This window comes from Puma concolor, chromosome E4 (genome assembly GCF_028749965.1).
Source record: "Puma concolor isolate L17-30 chromosome E4, mPumCon1.1.hap2, whole genome shotgun sequence".
Classification (NCBI taxonomy): domain Eukaryota; kingdom Metazoa; phylum Chordata; class Mammalia; order Carnivora; family Felidae; genus Puma; species Puma concolor.
The window spans coordinates 21,841,341-21,860,107 of NC_141683.1; the positions used below are offsets into that span (position 1 = coordinate 21,841,341).

General features: G+C 35.5%; 1 protein-coding gene across 1 annotated transcript in view; it reads left to right on the forward strand.

Annotated features, from left to right (window-relative positions):
- The window catches only part of CDC73 (cell division cycle 73), a 137,835-nt gene that overhangs the window by 73,086 nt on the left and 45,982 nt on the right, over positions 1-18,767 (forward strand). Inside the window, exon 11 of the mRNA XM_025927830.2 lies at positions 17,839-17,896. Coding sequence (XP_025783615.1) covers positions 17,839-17,896 — 58 coding nt within the window. The remainder of the gene's footprint in view (positions 1-17,838; positions 17,897-18,767) is intronic.

The following is an 18,767-nucleotide window of genomic DNA, read 5'->3' on the forward strand; positions in this document are numbered from 1 at the left end:
GGGCTGGAGTAGGGCTGAAGATCCCAGGGGCCAGCGTCTTTTTGAGGGTCAGCTTGAGCGGGTTGACTAGGTCTGAGTCACTGCACCAGGTTGAGGACTCTTCCGAGTTGGCCGCCTTAATTCTGGAGTGATGGACCCATGGGGTCTTATTATTATCCTCACAGAATAATGACCATAGAAGATTGTCTATACATGAAATACTGTGACAATTTTTCTGTAGTTTACCTCAAGTTGTCTAGTTTAGGCAAACAACAAACATTTAAAGACAGAACTAGAATTTAAATCTGTAATGGTGCATTGTTGAAACACAGTTTTTTCTCTCTAAAATCCCCCATTTCCAGAGAGAGCCAAATCAAGACCAATGCATTTGTAGAACAAGTCCAGTCTTAACAAAACCTGGCCTAATTATTTACATAAGCTCAGCAAGAATAGCTATTGATCGTGAGGATCTTTTAAAGTTTGCTTTGCTAGAACCTTTTATAAGGAATCTCCAGATTGAGCTTTTAGTAGTCTCTCCAGGCCAGAAGCCAAGCCAAATACTTGTCATCAGACAGGCCTGCAGTACCTGTAGAATTGGGTGAATTCCTCTTCACGAGGTCCCCAAGATATCCTGAGGTTCTTGCACCTTCCAGGAAGTGACCTTCTTTACTCACCTGGTGTGGCTGCTGGGAACTCTGTAAGCGAGGTATTCAGCCAACATTTCCAAGGGGCTTTATGACTCCACGTTTCATAAAGCCAGCCTTAGTTCCTTAAAGCTGTCTGGTCATATCTGAGTCTATGAATGTCACTCACAAATATGACATTCCAGTCAAGGCCTTGGTAAAATAACCAGTATTTCCAATGGTGACCTGTTACAAGATGAACAGATTCTTATTGAACTTACGCAAACAATTGTAATTTCCATGAAAGAAAGAATACTCACTGAGAGTTTTTGTATTTCAGAGGGTTTAGGTAGAGAGAAAAGATAAATGCTTCAGTTTACAAATAAATACTTTATGACATTTCTGTGTATCATCTTAAGAGAAAGTTTCCTTAATCTGGAAGAGCAAACATTTTCATTTAGTCCCATGTTCCTAATTCTTGTTCAGTTTGAATGCAGCTTTTTCGTTCTGGAAATCTTTGAAATACCTGTATTTGTCCTCAAAGTCCTTTTTACAAATCTAAATGACAAAAATCTCAGAAATAGACATTGGTCATTATGATGCAGTTGACAAAGAAATTTGGTTATTTCTGTGACACATAACACTTCAAGTAATTAGTTAACAGCATTTACCAGTGCAGTACAACCTAAGGTTTATTACCATTGTGCGACAGTGCTTTTCCAAGCAACTTAGCATCCCAAATAAAAGAGCCTAATTGGTCAAAAAGACTTCATTTAAAACTGTATTTATTATAGCATTATATAGTTGTTAGCAAAATCTAGCTCCTTTAACACTGAGAAGTTTTAACTAAGCAGTCAAAGACCTGATACAAATGAAACCTAAAGCTTTGGTTTTCCTGGCAGTCAAAAGAGAAGAAAACCTTTGTTTACATTGTCTTCAACAGTCGAAGAAAACTTTGTCTTTTGAAGAGAGAGAAAAGCAGAATTTCAGCCTTATACCAGTGTACTTTTAAAATTCCATGCATCTCAACCTTAGTCCATCCTGAGCACACATAAAATTACTTTCCAAAGATTTTCCTGCACGAACCTTCTACAACTTTCCTTTGCCTTCAAACTTTGTCCCCAAACCATTTCTCTCCAAATAGCCAGTCTCAATTAGGACAAAATTATTTTCTTTTACCCTCAATAAAAGATGTGTCTTGCATACCTCCTACTTTCCTACATACAGGGTTGGTACACTTCAGATGGTAAATTCACGAACCAATTAAGCACAATGCATGTTTTCCAATAGGTCCAAATAGCCTTAGTTTCTCTGCAATAAGAAGTTAAAAACACAAACCTATGTTCAGTAATCAAAGCTTTAGCACTGCATCATGCAATCAAAACTTTAAAGTTTCAGGTTACCAATTTGAAACATATCTTAGCAATCACCCATGAAAAGTTTGGGATAGACAAAATTAACTATCATTTTAAGTCATCTTTTTGCTAACAAATTGCAGCAGAGATAACATGAGCTTATTTGATCTTTAGTCAACCTTGGTAGAATGGAAGTTTCATATTTAATGCTGATAACTTTAAAGACAGAGCCAACAAACTTAAATTAGTTTCACTTGCGTCCACTTAAAAGTCAATCAATCTTTCCCCATTGTCAATTTTCACCTGGGACACCAGTGGAGGTTTCTGAAGTGGGTGGTCCAAGGGGGTGCACTTTGCTCTGTGACCTCGAGGGTGGAAGGAGGAGCCAATGGTACCTGAGGCACTGAGGATGGTATAGGAACCAGTTATGTGGACCGCACGCAAGTTGGCACAGAAACAGGAGGGGAGGGGAAGGCAGAAGAGGCAAGGTGCCAGCAGAAGGCAGAGAAGGAAAACCCGATTGAAAACCTTAGCTCAGACAGAGGAGCAGACGCCATGTTTTTTTCACCAAAGTGGAAATATGGAGTCCACATCAGGCCAGTGAAGACCTGGAATTTCCCCAAAACAAATAGAGTTTCAGCAACTGCTTGAGAATATTCCTTAAAGTCCCCATCCCGAGGTAGACTAACCACAGTTGGCTCCAATTATAGCTGTTAACCCGGGAAATGAATGAGGGAAAAGCCCTCACATCTTAGGCAGAGGAACAGAGAGAGAGTCAGCGTCCTCTTCAATCTGATTCTATCTCGGCCAAACCAATAAGGCCCCCTTCTCAAGGTTCCTTCTGATAACGGCTGGGTTTTGGAGGCCCCTTCCAATTCGGGCACTCATTCTTTTCCCTTTTCCTTGTAGTAGACACATTGGTATTTTGCTAAGGGGGGGCTCTGGGCTTCCCCCCTTTTGGCGGCTGGACCTTCCCCATCCCGATGCCGCCATAGACTGTATGCTATTCACCACAGAATCACCCACGGGCCCACTCAGGCACCGTGGGCTTTTGGAAACCTTAAGGGTGCCCGTCTGTGGAGCCACAGAATCGAACTTGGCAGGCGAGCCAGACAGAGTCACACATTGACACTCACACACACACCAGAGGTTATTATGTTCCCTCCCACAGAATTCCTGTAAGACATTTGAGGTCTGTCTCCGGGGAGTGATCAGGTTCCTCTTCCACTCTTGCCAGTGTCCTCACTAGATTGGGGCCCTGGCCTTACCGGTTCTGATGTCGGGTCCAGGTCCTCACCTGCCAAGTCTCCTTGAGTCCAGAGGGGACAGCGGAATGGGGCCGGCCCTAGGCAACCCAGCAGGAGACTGCCGAAATTCAGGCAGGGCGCGCCTTCTCCCTTGCAATTCCTCATTCTGTCACCCCTCGCCCCTCTCCCAAACCGGTGGCAACAGTGGGCCAGGGCAGTTGGGTTTCCCAGTCAGGGAACCAAATATGTTATGGAACCAGGCTGGAACGCTGGTGGAAAAACCAAGCGGCACTCAGAGATCTTGGAAGCCCACCGGTGGGCTCAGAGGAGATCCTTCTCCAGAGATCTGAGCCTGTCCTATTTTTTAGTGTAGCTGATGACATGTATTTGGTACTTGTAGGAATCTCCTCTGACTTTTTTAAGGAGTATTTGCAACTTTGCCAGAAATGCTAGAAGGAATGTTTTATAAATGGGAAGCCTAAGGCCTAGAGCTTTGGCTTTTCCTAGTTAAATATGAAGGAGAAAATTGAAAGCCAGGCTTTTATTTTAGTACCTATGTCCACTCATTACATGCTCACTACCTTTTTTTTTTCTTTTTTTTACTTAAATGTAGGTAGCAGAATAAGGCTTAAGTGCCTACTTAAAATAATGTATTTTACACAAGTGGAAGTGGATTTTAGAAGATCAGTATTGTATTTATCAGTAATTCCTTACGTAGGATTTGACTATGCAGCTAGCAGCAGTGACTATTATTTACCCAAAATCAGATCACATGCTAAGCCTACCTAAATTGTTAGGTAAAAGAATTTTTTTTCCTCATAATAGTTTTAGTATCAGAATACCCATTTTAAAGATGACGAGCCAGTGCTTAGAGTTATAAAATAATTATCCCAGATATCAGCTAATTAGTGATAAGAGAGTCCAGCTGGGAATTAAAGCAAGATTATGTAAGTCTTTATGCACTGTTCTTAACCATTATACTGTATAACATTGGAGAAATTGTGGGAAGTTTTTTATAGGAGTGGCACAGCATACCCAGAAATCATTCATAGAATTATAAATGGATGTTGGTTTATATTTTCACTTACCAAATACATATTGATAAAACTACTTTTTGCCAATATATGTAGTTAGGCACAGTTTATTAAATATTAGGGAGACAGAGTCTTAGACATATTCCCTATCCTTTCTCTAGGAAGGATAAGACAATTATTTTTGCTACTTCTTTTGATTTGACTCTTTTTTGGTGTCCCATTGGATTTATTATAGATCTTGATTATTAAGAGAGCGTTATTAGATAACCTACTGGTTAATGGTTCTCCTAGTACTGATTGGAGCCCCTGAATTCCCAGCAGACTGTTGTTTCAGTTATGCTTGCTAAGGGTTAATGTAGCAAAAGAGACTCCTAGAAAGTAATAAAAAGGTGCCTGTGTACTTAATCAGAATGTACTTTAAACTTTAGGTACACCTGCCATCAGTTTCTTAAGTTTAAATTAAACTAGCTAAGCACTTTACATAAAGTACAGAAAAACAGCAGACATGAGATAAAAGTTCCTTTAGTGACTTTTTCTAGCAACCTGCATGTTTCCAGCCAAGAGAAACTGTAAAAATCTATGACAGGCAAGCTTGTAGAAGTTCTTCCTTTAGTCTAGTTTCTTTTAACATCTGAATTCTATGGTTAAACTTTCTCAGTAAATGTGACATGTTCTTTGTCACACTCAGCAAACTGGCAGCTATTTTATTAAGTTTTATAGTCATAAATGCCTTGTAATTTTTACTTCCATAGGTCTACTTTTTAATCTTATAACACATCCCTGATGGAAGAAGTAGGCTGTTATTACTCTGTTTTGGCCAGAACTGTCCAGGTTTTTTTTGTTGTTGTTTTGTTTTTTGTTTTGTTTTTTTTTTTTGATTTTCCTGGGCATGTCTACAGTAGTTCTCTAGGAGACAGAATTTAAAGACAGGATTTGCAGTGCCTCCTGACTCTTAATTTCTATTGAGTACAGAAGTAATTGTTACTTTATTCATGTGGTTAGTAGCTTTTGAGTTATTATTACATGATAAAATAGGTATAGATTTGCTCACTGATAGTAAAGATAAGTCATTTCATGGAATTCTACTTTCTGTATAAATTCAACTAAATGTCCTTGGTAAAAAGAATGAGGGAGAGGGGCGCTGGGGTTGCTCAATCGGTAAGCGTCCAACTCTTGGTTTCGGCTCAGGTCATGATCTCACGGTTTTTGTGAGTTCAAGCCCTGCATTGAGCTCTGGGCTGGCAGCAGGGAGCCTGCATGGGATTCTCTGTCTCCTCTCTCTCTGCCCTTGCCCTACTTGTGCTCTCTCTCTCAAAATAAATAAACTTAAAAAAAAAATGAAGAAAAGGGAGTGGGGGGTAACAATTCAACCATGGCAAGGTGATTCACTGAGAATGAGCAAATATCCTTGAATCATTTGAGAAGAGGAGACATGAATCTGGTTTTCCCTACATTGGTCTTCATTCCTGTTTGTGCTTTAGCATGAGGAATTGGGCCCTAAATGCCAGCGAGTTTTTTATTTTCAGCCAGTGCTCACATGAAGAACTAGTTCTTTTTTTCCAGTGTTGGAGAAAAATCTTAATGTTTTGGATCATGTGTAATTTCCACCATAGTACTCTGAAAAATGCCATTTGACATAGTTATTTAGAGACCAGTTTTAGTTTTAATTGAGATCGGTCAACAGTTCTGCACAGTAATGTTTGCTTGAGGTTTGTATCTTTTGACTTAAAGTCAGTTGAAATCTTTTTCATTATATATAAGATATGGACAAATGGCATATTTTTGGATTTTTTTATTAGTAAGTAGTTTTCTCTTTTTGAAGAAAAACTAACTGTGTTCATTAAGAGTTTATAATTTTCCTTTGAAGTCAATAGATGATTTATGAACCAGTTTTACTTTTCTTTGAACCTACAAAGCAGGAATTAGCCTGATTGTAAATTAGCAATCTCAGAATGACCACAAGTGTCAGTGTTTGCCTGCCTTATTCTTCTTCAGTTTTCACTAACTTGTGCAGCAAATATTCATACTGCCTAAGAATTTCTTTTGACTTGAAAGCAGAGCCAAATTTAAGGGTCACTTTTAGAACTAATTATCAATATCCTTATAGTTTTAATTCATACAAACTGTTAATGATCCTAAGGGAAAAGATAAGCATGAAAATCAGTAGTAGTTTATATTATGCTTGTATATTCTTCAGTTTCTTAGTAGTATAGCTATTTCAGTTAAGCATAAATCAGCTGGCTTCTTACAATTGTTATTTGACGCACGGGAGATGCTCTTGTTTAGAGCTTTGGTTCTCAATGGAGAAATAATACTTCCTAGGTGGTATTCTAGAAATATTTTTGGTTGACAAAATAATTGAAGTGCATTTAGTGAGTGAGGCCAGGGAAGGAGGTCTGTAGTGGGTGGTACAATTTTAAATGAACCTAGAACATAATTGAAATGCAAAGTATATTTTGTAAAGTTTTAACATGCACTGAATTTCCCTAAGTATACAACCACAGTGTATATTGAAGATTGTATTCAACTTTGTTCTGAACTTGGCCATTTTGAAAAATCCTGTTGCCTGTGGCTGTGATGCTTATAGTAGTTGACTTAACCAGTAGAGTATACCAGTTGTGGACATGTGTGATTGTTACATTCACTGTGATTTTTTGAATGGGTACTAGTATTTGATTAATTCATAATGTCTTCTGGTGTAATTTCTGAGATTCACAATGAAATGCTTGTGCTTATCATAAATTTCTTATAAAATTTCATTTTTGTATTAGGATATTGATTTTCATTGCATTACATACATAGGTTGCTTATATTGTGCATTTCATTTCAGATAGTTAGAGGGATCATTGTGTAATATTTCTCACACAAAGGAGACATATTGAGTTTGATAGGGGTGTGAAGCTCACTAGGTCAGCATCTTTGAATAAGTTATTTCAAGCATCTTACTCCTTACAACTGAATACATGGATAGTATTTAAAAATTTAAACACTATTAATTCATTACAAAGTATAACAAACAATTTGTAAGTTCAAGTAGATGTAGTATGTTGAAACTTAAAACTGCTTAAACTTCACAAAGAAGCATAATTATTCACATATGAATTATTAGTATCAGAAAATACTTTTTATTTAATGGCTTCAGTAGTTAAGGAAAGAAAGCAAAAAGTTACAAGTAAGTAAATAGAATGTTTTTCCCAAAGGGCTTTTTTGAGAAGAGCTGGGAGCGTAAATATACTTAATTCTAAATTCATGGAGCTCTCTTCAGAGTGATTGTTTATGATCTGATTGGAAATAGGAACTTTAGTATAAAGAAACTTTGCAAAGCAGAAAAGAGGCAGGCAAAGGTTATAGGATTAGGAAGGGGTAATGTTTAACTTTAGGGTTTGATTTTCTTCCCCTTCTTCAGGTTCTTAGAAGATACCTAAAGGATTCACTTATATTCAGTAAATACTTCGAGAATTTTTTATATGCAAGCTACAGGGGGGGATATAAGATATGTCATTAGGTTCCTTTTATTGAAGGAATTGATAGAGCTAATGGATACGTAGATTATTATATAGATAACAAAATAACTGAAAGAAAATATTATATAGTTAAGTTTTTTTCAAAAACCATTTGAAATTGTTTTATGCAATTCATTGTGGCATCCCTCAGTTTCACTCTTTTGATACTTTTGATCTTCCCAGTTGTGGTTGGTTTGCATTACATTTTTATCTTCTTAATTTTTCATACTTTTCTAGTATTTTTATTCCCTTCAGATAAATAACATGATGTCTCACAAATAATACAGTTGCTGCGTTTTAGTGAACCAAACGTGAAAAATGAAAATTTTTGTTTCTGTTGTACCATCCATTTTTTACCATCTCCCTGATCATTTACTAACATACTGAGTCTCTTTCTTTTCCATATTCTCATAGTTAGCTGACTTTGAATTTTTTCTATATTTTCTCTGTAATTTTTCACAGATTTTATATTTATTAAAATTTCTAGCATTTGTAATGTTGCAGAACATTTCAGTTGACTCTGTGTTGGGAATGTGGGGGTCAAATAGTTAAATATATACACGTCTATGTTTTATTTTGGCTTCTTCAGTCAGTTTATTGAATTATATTAAATGGTAAAATGTTGAATGGTTTCTTTCAAAGCTTAAAATATTGTTATTTTCTTTTCTACCTCTATTCCCAGTATCTATAATTATGTGATTCTCAAAAAACCAAGTTTAGCTAATTCCAAACATGTACCCTTTGATAGAGGGAGCTGGGCAGGAGAATATTATGTTTTTATTCACATGGAACAAAAGAAGAGCACATGTTTATGGCTATACCAAGAAGCCCATGTTGAATTATGTCTTTAAACTTAATCATTTAACTGGACATTGAGGTTGTACTGCAGTGTCATAGTTCCTAGTGACAGGGTATTACTTATATTAGAATAATGGAATTTTAGAGCAGAATTAGGCCTTTTTAATCATTAGAAATCTAGTTTCCTCATTTTAGAGGCAAGTTCATGAAGACCCTGAGATGTCATTTTCTCAGAGCTCCCCACTTTAATATGTCATAGCCAGAACTAGAACCTGGGATATAAGATTTCTTTCTTTCTTTTTTTTTTTTTTTTTAACATTTATTTATTTTTGAGAGAGAGAGAGAGCAGAAGCGAGGGGGTGGGCAGAGAGGGGGGGGACATAGAGTCTGGAGCAGGCGCCAGGCTCTGAGCTGTCAGCACAGAGCCCAACGTGGGGCTTGAACTCATTGACTGCGAGATCATTACCTGAGCTAAAGTCAGACGCTTTAACCAACTGAACCACTGGGTGCCCCTGGAATATAAGACTTCTAAGTCAAGTTTTTTTGCACTGATTTACACTGCCTCTGATTACATCAGTTTTTAGTCCATGGACCCATTAAGTTATGCAGATGATCCCTTACCCAGTCCCTCTGCCACTATAAAAACAAGCCCACCAGTTTTAAATGAGAACATTGTGCATTAAACCTTAGTGACACATATAAAAGAATTGCTCATTTGTGCTAGAAAGGTATGTGACCATTATTGATTTTGATATTAAAGGAGATCAATTCCCATACTTCTATTTGTTTCTGATTTGCAGTTTTATAATTAAACATTTCATTGGCATTTATGTGGATATAAGTTTTTAATCTGTAGATAAATAAATGAAAAAAATTTTGACATTTTCCCATTATATAAGAATGCCCCTTTAAAGATTTTGTGTTTTGTCTCACTCTCTTTTCCTCTCTTTTGATCTAAATTTCAGTTACTGTATTTGTAATAGTCTGGATTCTCCAGAGAAACAACCTATTGGATGGATTAGATGGATTGGGTGGATGGGTGGATGAATGGATGAGGAGGAATTGACACATGTTGTGGAAACTGAAAAGTCCCAGGATTTGTAGTCAGCAAGCTGGAGACCCAGGAGAGTTGATGGTACAGCTCAAATCTGAGGCTGAGTCCTGATGTTCCACCTTGACAACAGCCAGGCAGAGAGTGAATTCTTTTTTATTCAGCCTTTTTGTTCTGTTCATTTCTTCAGTGGATTAAATGAGGCCAACCCACATTGGGGAGAACAATCTGCTTTACTCAGTCTACTGATTCCAGTGTTATTTAATCTTATCCAGAAATATTCTCACAGACACATCCAGAATGATGTTTTAACTAGATTATCTGCACACTCTATTGCCCAGTTGACACATAAAATTAACCTTCACAGTTATCCTCTGAAAGCATTCTAGAGAATGATGAATGGAAAACTGGTATTTAGTTGTTTTTAATCAATGAATATCTTCTTATGTTATTCATTAACACTTGTATTTCAGTTTTGTCTGTGACTATAAAGAAGATGTATATTCCCAGGTCAAAGTTTTAATTCTATGAGTGGATTTGGATAGGGATAAAATTTTTCTTTTTTCTTCATTGAGATTAAAATATTTACTTTATGCTCCTTTGATTTCACATAGCAGAAACTTGCTCAAGTCAGCCAAAGGAAGAAAAGGAAATACATGATAATGGTATAAGAATATTCTGCAGAACCCAAGACTGAGAAATATAAATTGGCCTTTCTTAAAGAACACAGTGAGAAATTGGAAAACTTTCAGGAATCAAAGAAGCTTTTCTGTTTCTGTGTGGTGCCATATGATTATTTGTCACTTTTTCTGCATCTGCACCCCAGCTCTCTCTGGTCCTTTGTATACACAGTCTTCCTTAAAACCAGTCTGGCTACAGGCTACAGCTACAGATAACTGTAGCTCACATTGCTGGGCATATCTCAGTATGGATTTCATAATTCCAAAGAAGAGAAGATTTGATAGGATCACTGTAGTTCATGAGTTTATCCCTTGTGGGTATAGTCCAGATCTGAAAAGGGGAAATTGGGTGTTGTCTCAGTAGACATCCCTTGAAAAGTCTGCCATCATTTGTAATTGGACTGTGTTTATTTTTATTTAAAAAGTTTTTTCCCCTAATGTTTATTTATTTTTGAGACAGAGAGAGACAGAACATGATCAGGGGAGTGGCAGAGAGAGAGGGAGACACAAAATCCGAAGCAGGCTCCAGGCTCTGAGCTGTCAGCACAGAGCCTGACCTGGGGCTCAAACTCATCAACTGTGGGATCGTGACCTGAGTCGAAGTTGGACACTCAGCCGACTGAGCCACTCAAGCGTCCTGACTATGTTTATTTTTAAAGCATATTTTATACTTTTTTAAGAAGACTTTTTTATTGTTGAATTATATATATGTATTTATATAAATATGTGTGTATATATACATATATGTTTATAAATGTTTTAAGGGTACACAGTTCAGTGGCATTAAGTATATCCCTAATGTTAGGCAACCATCACCACTCTGTGTCTCCAGAACATTTTCATCATCCCTAATTGAAACTCTGTACACATTTAAATAATTTCCTATTGCCCTCTCCTCAGCTCCTGTAGCCACTATTCTACTTTTTATTTCTGTGAATTTAACTCTTCTAGGGTACTTCATGTAATTGCAGTCATACAGTATTTGTCTTTTTGTGTGTAGCTTACTTCATTTAGCGTAGTATTTTTAAGATTCATCCATGTTATAGCATGTATCAACTTCATTCTGTTTTTAAGGCTGATTTATATTCCATTGTACATGTAAACTGTAGTTTGTTTATCCATTCATTTGTCAGTGGATATTTGGGTTTTCACCCTTTGGCTATTGTGAATAATGTTGTTATGAACATCAGTATACAAATACCTGTGCAAGTCTCTGATTTGAATTCTTTAGGTTCTGTACCAAGAGTTGGAGTTGCTGGATCACATGGTGATTCTATGTTTAATTTTTTGAGGTTCCATCGTACTGTTTTCCACAGCAGCTGCTTATTTTACATTCCTACCAGCCATGCACAAGGGTTCTAATTTCTCCACATCCTTATCAGTTTGTTTTTTTGTGTGTGCTTGTTTGACATTAGCTGTCCTAACAGGTAGAAGTGGTACCTCATTGTGGTTTTCATGTACATTTCCTGAATGATTAGTGATATTTGAGCATATTTTCATGTGCTTACTGAGAATTGTCACTTTCTCTGGGGAGATGTCTATTCAAGTTTTTTTGCCCATTTTTGAATTGGAATGTTTGTCTTGTGGTTTTGAGTTGTAGGAGTTCTTTATATATTTTGGATATTGGCCCCTTATCAGATAATGATTTGCAAATATTTTCTCCCATTTTGTGGGTTGATTTCTCACTGTGCTGATAGCACCCTTTGATTTCTCACTGTGCTGATAGCACCCTTTGATATCCAATTTTGATGAAGTCCAGTTAATCTGTTTTTTTTCTTTCTTTGTTACCTGTACTTTTTTGTATCATAGCCACAAAATCAAGGCCAAATTTAATCTCATGAAACTTTTACTGTGTATTTTTCCTAAGAGTTTTACAGTTTTAGCTCTTGAATTTACACCTTTTGATCTATTTTGAATTAATTTTTGCCTATAATGTAAGATAATGATTCAACTTGGTTTTTTTGCAGGTGGATATCCAGTTTTCCCAGTACCATTTGTTGAAAAGACTTTCCTTCCCCATTGCATGGTCTTGTACCTTTGTCAAAAATCAGTTGACCATATATGTTGAGAGTTTTCTGTATTTTCCATTGGTCTATATGTCTGTCTTTATGCCCATACTACACTGTTTTGATTACTGTAGCTTTGAGTAAGTTTTGGAATCTGGAAGAGTATGTGAGTCCTCCAACTTTATTCTTCTTTTTTTAAGATTAGTTAGGGGTCCCTTGAGATTCCATATGAAATCTAGCATGGATTTTTCTTTCTGCAAAAATACCATTGGGTTTTTGGTAGGGATTGCATTGAATCTGTAGATTGCATTGAATCTGTAGAATTGAAATCTTAACATTATTAATTCTTCAGTCCATGAACATAGATCTCTTTCCACTTATTTATGGCTTTAATTTCCTAACAGTAATATTTTATAGCTTTCAGACTTTAATTCTTTTGCTTCCTAGATTAAATTTATTTCTAAATATTTTATTCTTTTTAATGCTATTGTTTTATAATTCCTTTTACAGATTGTTTGTTGTTAGTGTATAGACATGCAGCTGATTTTTATGTTTTTGTTTTGTATCCTGCAGTTTTGTTGAATTCATTTATTAGTTGTAACAGGTTTTGTGGAATATTTAGGTTTTCTACATACAAATCTTGTCATCTGCAAAAAGATAAGTTTATCACTTCCTTTTGAATTTGGATGCCTTTTACTCCCTTCTTCCTCCCTCCTTTCCTTCCTTCCTTCCTTCCTTCCTTCCTTCCTTCCTTCCTTCCTTCCTTCCTTCCTTCCTTCCTTCCTTCCTTCATCTTAATTGCTCTGGCTAGAATTTCAGATGCTATGTTGAATAGAAGTGGTCAAAGTGGACATATTGTTCCTGATCTTAAGGGAAAAGGTGTCCATCTTTCACCACTGAGTATGATGTTAGGTGCTTGGATGTTTCATGCTTAAGTTTTTATTATATTGAAGTTTACTTTCTCTCCTAGTTTGTTAAGGTGGGTATGTATTGTTTTTAAATCATGAAAGGGTATTAAATTGTCAAATGCTCTTTCTGCATCAGTTGAAGTGATCATGTATTTTCCCTTCATTCTGTTAATGTGATATATTGTATCTATTGAGTTTCATGTTGAACCATCCTTGCATTCCAGGAATCTGTGCCACTCGGTCATGGTATATAATCTTTTTAATATGCTACTGAATTTAGTATGCTGCTGAATTTGGTTTTCCACTTCTTTTCTTATAAAGAATGTTTCTTTATGGAAAGAAGTTGGTTTAATAATTATTAGTTGCTCTTTATTTTGGGAACTGAGCTGAACATACACATACAGATATATACACATACACATTAGTAGAAAATACACATATATATTACAAGTAAGTAAAGTATATGTAATTATATTTATAATTTTTGAACTTTCATTCCTTCACTGGTCCCTTCCATTAGATTGCAAAACTTCATGAAGGCAGGAAGAAATACTTGCTTTTGTTTATACTGATGCATTCCCAGTTTTTTATTTGGTACTCAGTGCTCTTGATAAATGTGTATGGAATGACAATGTGTATGGAATGAATAAACAACAATTAATGTTGTTTAATTCTCTCAATAATCCTTTATGATATTTCTACCACTTTTATTTAACAGATTAAAACAGTTTAATAGTTGTGAGTCAGTAGTTCTAAGGCAAATGGAATTGTTTTAATTAGTTGATGTATAGTTTTAAGGATGTACCATGCACCAGGCAACCTGGAATAGGCATTGGAGGTATAATAGACAGTCCCTGACCTAAGATAGCTTACATTCTGGTTGAGAGAAATAGACAAGTAAGTAAAGAATTCTAGAGAAAAATGAAGAATTGATAATAGGTATCAAATCTATATGTTTTATAGATATAATATATTTTAGGAATGTGTTTTCTATTTTCCACGTTGGCATACATTGTATGCATATACTTCTGGGTTATAGTAGGATTTAGAAAGAGAATTGTGCTTATAATTTGTGTTTTGTTCTTGAACTCTTTTATGTTTTCAGCCTCATTGTCATTTGTCTATAGAGATACAGTTTTCTTTTTGTACATAGCTTTTCCAAAATACTTTTTTTTAAAGGACTCACTCAGTGTACTTTTGCCATCATAAATACAGTAGTCAGGAGGGTAGATTATAAACTTGTAGAGTCTGCGTATATATTCTCTGTGTATTCTTCGTTTAGAATTTCAGTATTTCATGAAGTTGCATATAAATAGCATTTTCCCAAATTGAGTAAATATAATGTATTCTTTTTCATACTGACAATTGTTACACATATTTTTCTTAGGATAGTACATATTATATTATTTCCTACTTGTTTAAGCAGCAACCAATATTCTGTCTCCCAGTAACGGAAGATTTTTAGATTTTTCTTACTTGCTAAAATAAGGCAAGTAAGGATTATAAACAGTATACTCTCTTGTCTTGTTGTGTTTTGCAAAAATGATTCTATCACTTCTCTGTCACCCCACTCCATTCTTTATCAGTTATTTCTTTTCTGAAATGCCTCAAGTCTGAGTAGAAATGGTAATGGTTCTGACTTTTCAAGAGAAAGCAAGTTTTCCTCTCCAGTTAGCGTAATTTGTCAGCTCTTTTAGTTGTTTTTTTTTGCTGATACTTTATTTTCCCAGATGGGTATTATTTTTCCCCCAATCCAAATATCTTTAAAAATGTAGAAGTGTCAGTCTCTTGCATATTACTGCCAAATTATTATTCCTGTTTCTTAATGTATGCCAGATATACCACTTTGTAGTCTTTGGAAAACTTCACCTCTGTCTCTTCATCTTTAGAGTAAAGGGTGGTGGTTTTTATATGGTTTATGAGGTTCTTAATGCAATGAGTTCTATAATTTTATTTCAAAAGAGTGCAGATCAGAGTGGAATGAACTTTTAGCTCTTAGTGTTGGCTAGGGAGCCCTAAAACAGCCATAAACTAATGACATGATTAGCAAAGATTTCTTCCCTCTTTTCTTTCATGGAGCCCATAGTCTCCTATTTAGTAGGTTTATAGCTGTGTATACACAGTGGGTGTGAGAGAGAAAATGTGTGAATGTGTGCTTGCACTTATGCTTACACTTATTTGTGTTTACTAACTCCAAAATTAAGCAGTGTTATAATGATTTTGGCAACTCAAAATTTTCAGTACATCTGAGAAGACAAAATTGGATAAAACTCTTTTCAGTTGCAACTAACAAACTGCTCAACTAACTGAGGTAAGATGTGTGTAGAATTGCATAGAGTGGTGAGATGAAGAATTGTAAAGGTTCACATAATCGAGAAGAGGTAGGGGGAGAATAGGCCTTGCAGGCTATTTTAACTAGATAGGTTTTATAAGGGATGTCATATTCCACCTTTTTTTTTTTTTTTTTTTTTTTGCATACTAGTGTCATTCTGTCCCTCATAGATGGGTGTTCCCCCATGAGTCAAAAGGTAGGATCATCTGTAATTTTTAGTTTACTGCCTTGTAGCCTTGTATACAACTAGAGGTATAACTTGCTAGTTCTAATTTGTAAAACAGATCCTGAGGGAGAACTCTTGATTGACTTGGCGTAGGACATATGCCTCCCCAGTAACCTAAAAGGCTTATTGCCAAAAAGGAGTAATTTGGAGAAGGAGAAGGTCATCAAACAATGATAGCTTACTTTGCAAACAGAAAATACCCATTTTTGTCATTTAAAGGGGTCCCAGTTTTAAGTTTCCTCAAAAGTAGATAAAAATACTTAGGGGTTATGATTTGTAATGGATAATACTTTTTTTCCTATAGTACTCATATCTGCTTGTACTTTTTGCTGACCCATGTTATAATAGCCATAGCTGGTCATATAGTATAAGTATATTTTAGTAGTCAGCTGAATTAGTTTTGGTTTGGATAGTTCTCAGTTTGCACCTAGTGCTGTGTTGTAGTGATTCTGAACTTCATCTACTCTGTTCAAAAAAAAGAGAGCTTTGATTTGGATCCAGCCAGCCTTATAGTCAAATGTAGACAGAAAGATGTCTGCATATGTGTGTGCTCATTATCTTTCTTCCCGTCTCATTTATTTTTTCTCTGTTTCTGTGGGTATTCAAACCTCACTCCATGAATCAGCATTTTCATATAAGGGTTTCTAAGTAATATGGATAACATTTATTTTACTTTCATGTTTATTATATAATATCTAGTTTATTCCTCTTTAGGCAGGAACAATGGTATGGAAAGCTAAAATCTCTTTAATTGATTTAGTTTATTAAAAAAAAACCCCTGTGATAATAGTCTACCATTCCAAATGATTTTACTATGTAAAATCTTTAAGTTTTGAAGAGAATGTATTATGGTTAAAATTAATATTAATTAGGAGTATTTCTTTAGAAATACTTCTGTGATTCTAAAACTGCTTTCTATTATGGATTTATGTAAATTCCCTGCTAGTTATCAAATTTCATTCGGTTTGAGTACAACTAAAGTAAGATTTCCATAAATTACTAGTTGTTTTGAAATTTACATTTGTAGCTTTCTATTAAAAATGTTATAGGGGCACTTGGGTGGCTCCGTCGGTTAAGTGTCCAACTTCGGCTCAGGTCATGATCTCACAGTTCGTGGGTTCGAGCCCTGTGTCAGGCTTTGTGCTGACAGCTCAGAGCCTGGAGCCTGCTTTGGATTCTGTGTCTCCCTCTCTCGGCCTCTCCTCGCTCGACTCTATCTCTCTCAAAAATAAGTAAACATTAAAAAAATTTTTTTTAAATGTTACAATGAAGGGTTGGCTGGGTGGCTCATTTGGTTAAGTGTCCAACTCTTGATCTCAGCTCAGATCTTCATCTTAAGGTTGTGAGTTTGGGCCCCATGTTGTGATCTGCACTGAGCGTGAAGCTTACTTAAAAAAGAGAGAGAGAAAAGGAAAAAAATGTTATAATGAAAAGTTTGGTGTGAATATGATTGAAATTGTAAAGTAAAGATAGTGAACTGTACAGTATAGATAGCTTTTTAAGATCTTAAACATTTCAGAGGCATTTGTTCCTGAGTATATAAACATAACAGATCTTAAATGTAACAAATCTCATCTTTATAAATGTGATTGTTTTCCCTGAATATTTTAAAGGCATTTAATTTGAAATGTTTGTGGGTTTTTTTAATGTGTTCCAAAGTAACATTACTTACATCTTTCTAGTGTGAGATTATGTATCATTTATTTATTTTGAAATTGTTCAATGGAAAAAAGATTGACTTGATTTTAAAATGGATAATGATACTTCTGAGAATATTAAAATTGTCAACAATTAAGCAAATCATTGAGTATTAGAAAAATATTACATGCTTATGGTAACTACTGTGTGGTAATGAACAGTTTAAATTTATTTTCTACCAAGATTCCTATTACTGCTTCAAGACCAATAACATAAAAGATAAATGAGGGGTTTTTTTTGGTTTTGTTTTGTTTTTTAATGCTTGGGATCATAGCATGGTCAGTAGAGGGGCTGACTGAATGAGAGCTAAATATGGAATTTCTTCGCAGTAATTAAATGAAAGTGTTTATTATGTAAAGGAACTCTGGCATCATGTGTCAATTTTTATTCTTTTAAAGGAGGGTGCATCAGCCCGTAAGACCCAGACTCCTGCAGCACAGCCAGTACCAAGACCAGGTAAAAATATAAAACTTTGGCTTTGTTTTCTTTTTTTGTTGTTTGTTTGTTTTTTAATGATGACAGTGAAATTTTTTGATATGTATAATGCTGTGCAGGAATTGAATTTTTAATTAAAGTATTTATAAAGTAATATAAGAACATTTATTTGAAAACAATAGGTATAGTTGAAGAGATAAAAGTTTTTTTAAAATGTTTTTAAATTCTTAGAAAAGAGGGGCAGAGAGAGAATCCCAAGCAGGCTCTGCACCCTGATGCATGAATCCATGTACCACGAGATCATGACCTGAGCTGAAATCAAGAGTCGATTGCTTAACTGACTGAGCCACCCAGGAGTCCCTTTAAAAAGCTATCTATATGTACCCATCCCCTCACCAATTCCTTGTTTGAGTTCCCTGAGAGTACATGTGGATGTGATTTTTCAGCCCCCCGTTAGAAGCACAGCACCATAATTTTAATAGACTCTTCTGTAGCTTTGATTCTTGGACTATCAGATGTCTGTGTTATTGATCATATAAGTTTCTGTAACCAGGTTTTGTAAGGTAAACAAAGGCATTATTGAAGTTATGTTAGAAATATTTTTCTTCCCTCTTCCTAGTTCCTGAAAAGATTGATGTTTATAAATGCATGTAGATACCAACATTATATCCATTTTAGGTGCTTTGGGCTTGACTTTGGTGTGTGCTTTATTTTTATATTTAGCGTAATTACAGTGTTAGGCTATACCACATGTCTTTTTTTACTTCATTAGTGCTGTTGAAAATGCTGTGAAAAAAATTAAAAGGATCAGAAAGGCACAGGCAAGAATTTAGGCGATGTTCCTCTTAAATTTGGCAGTATCAGTAGTGTGGATTTGGATGTGTTTTTATTC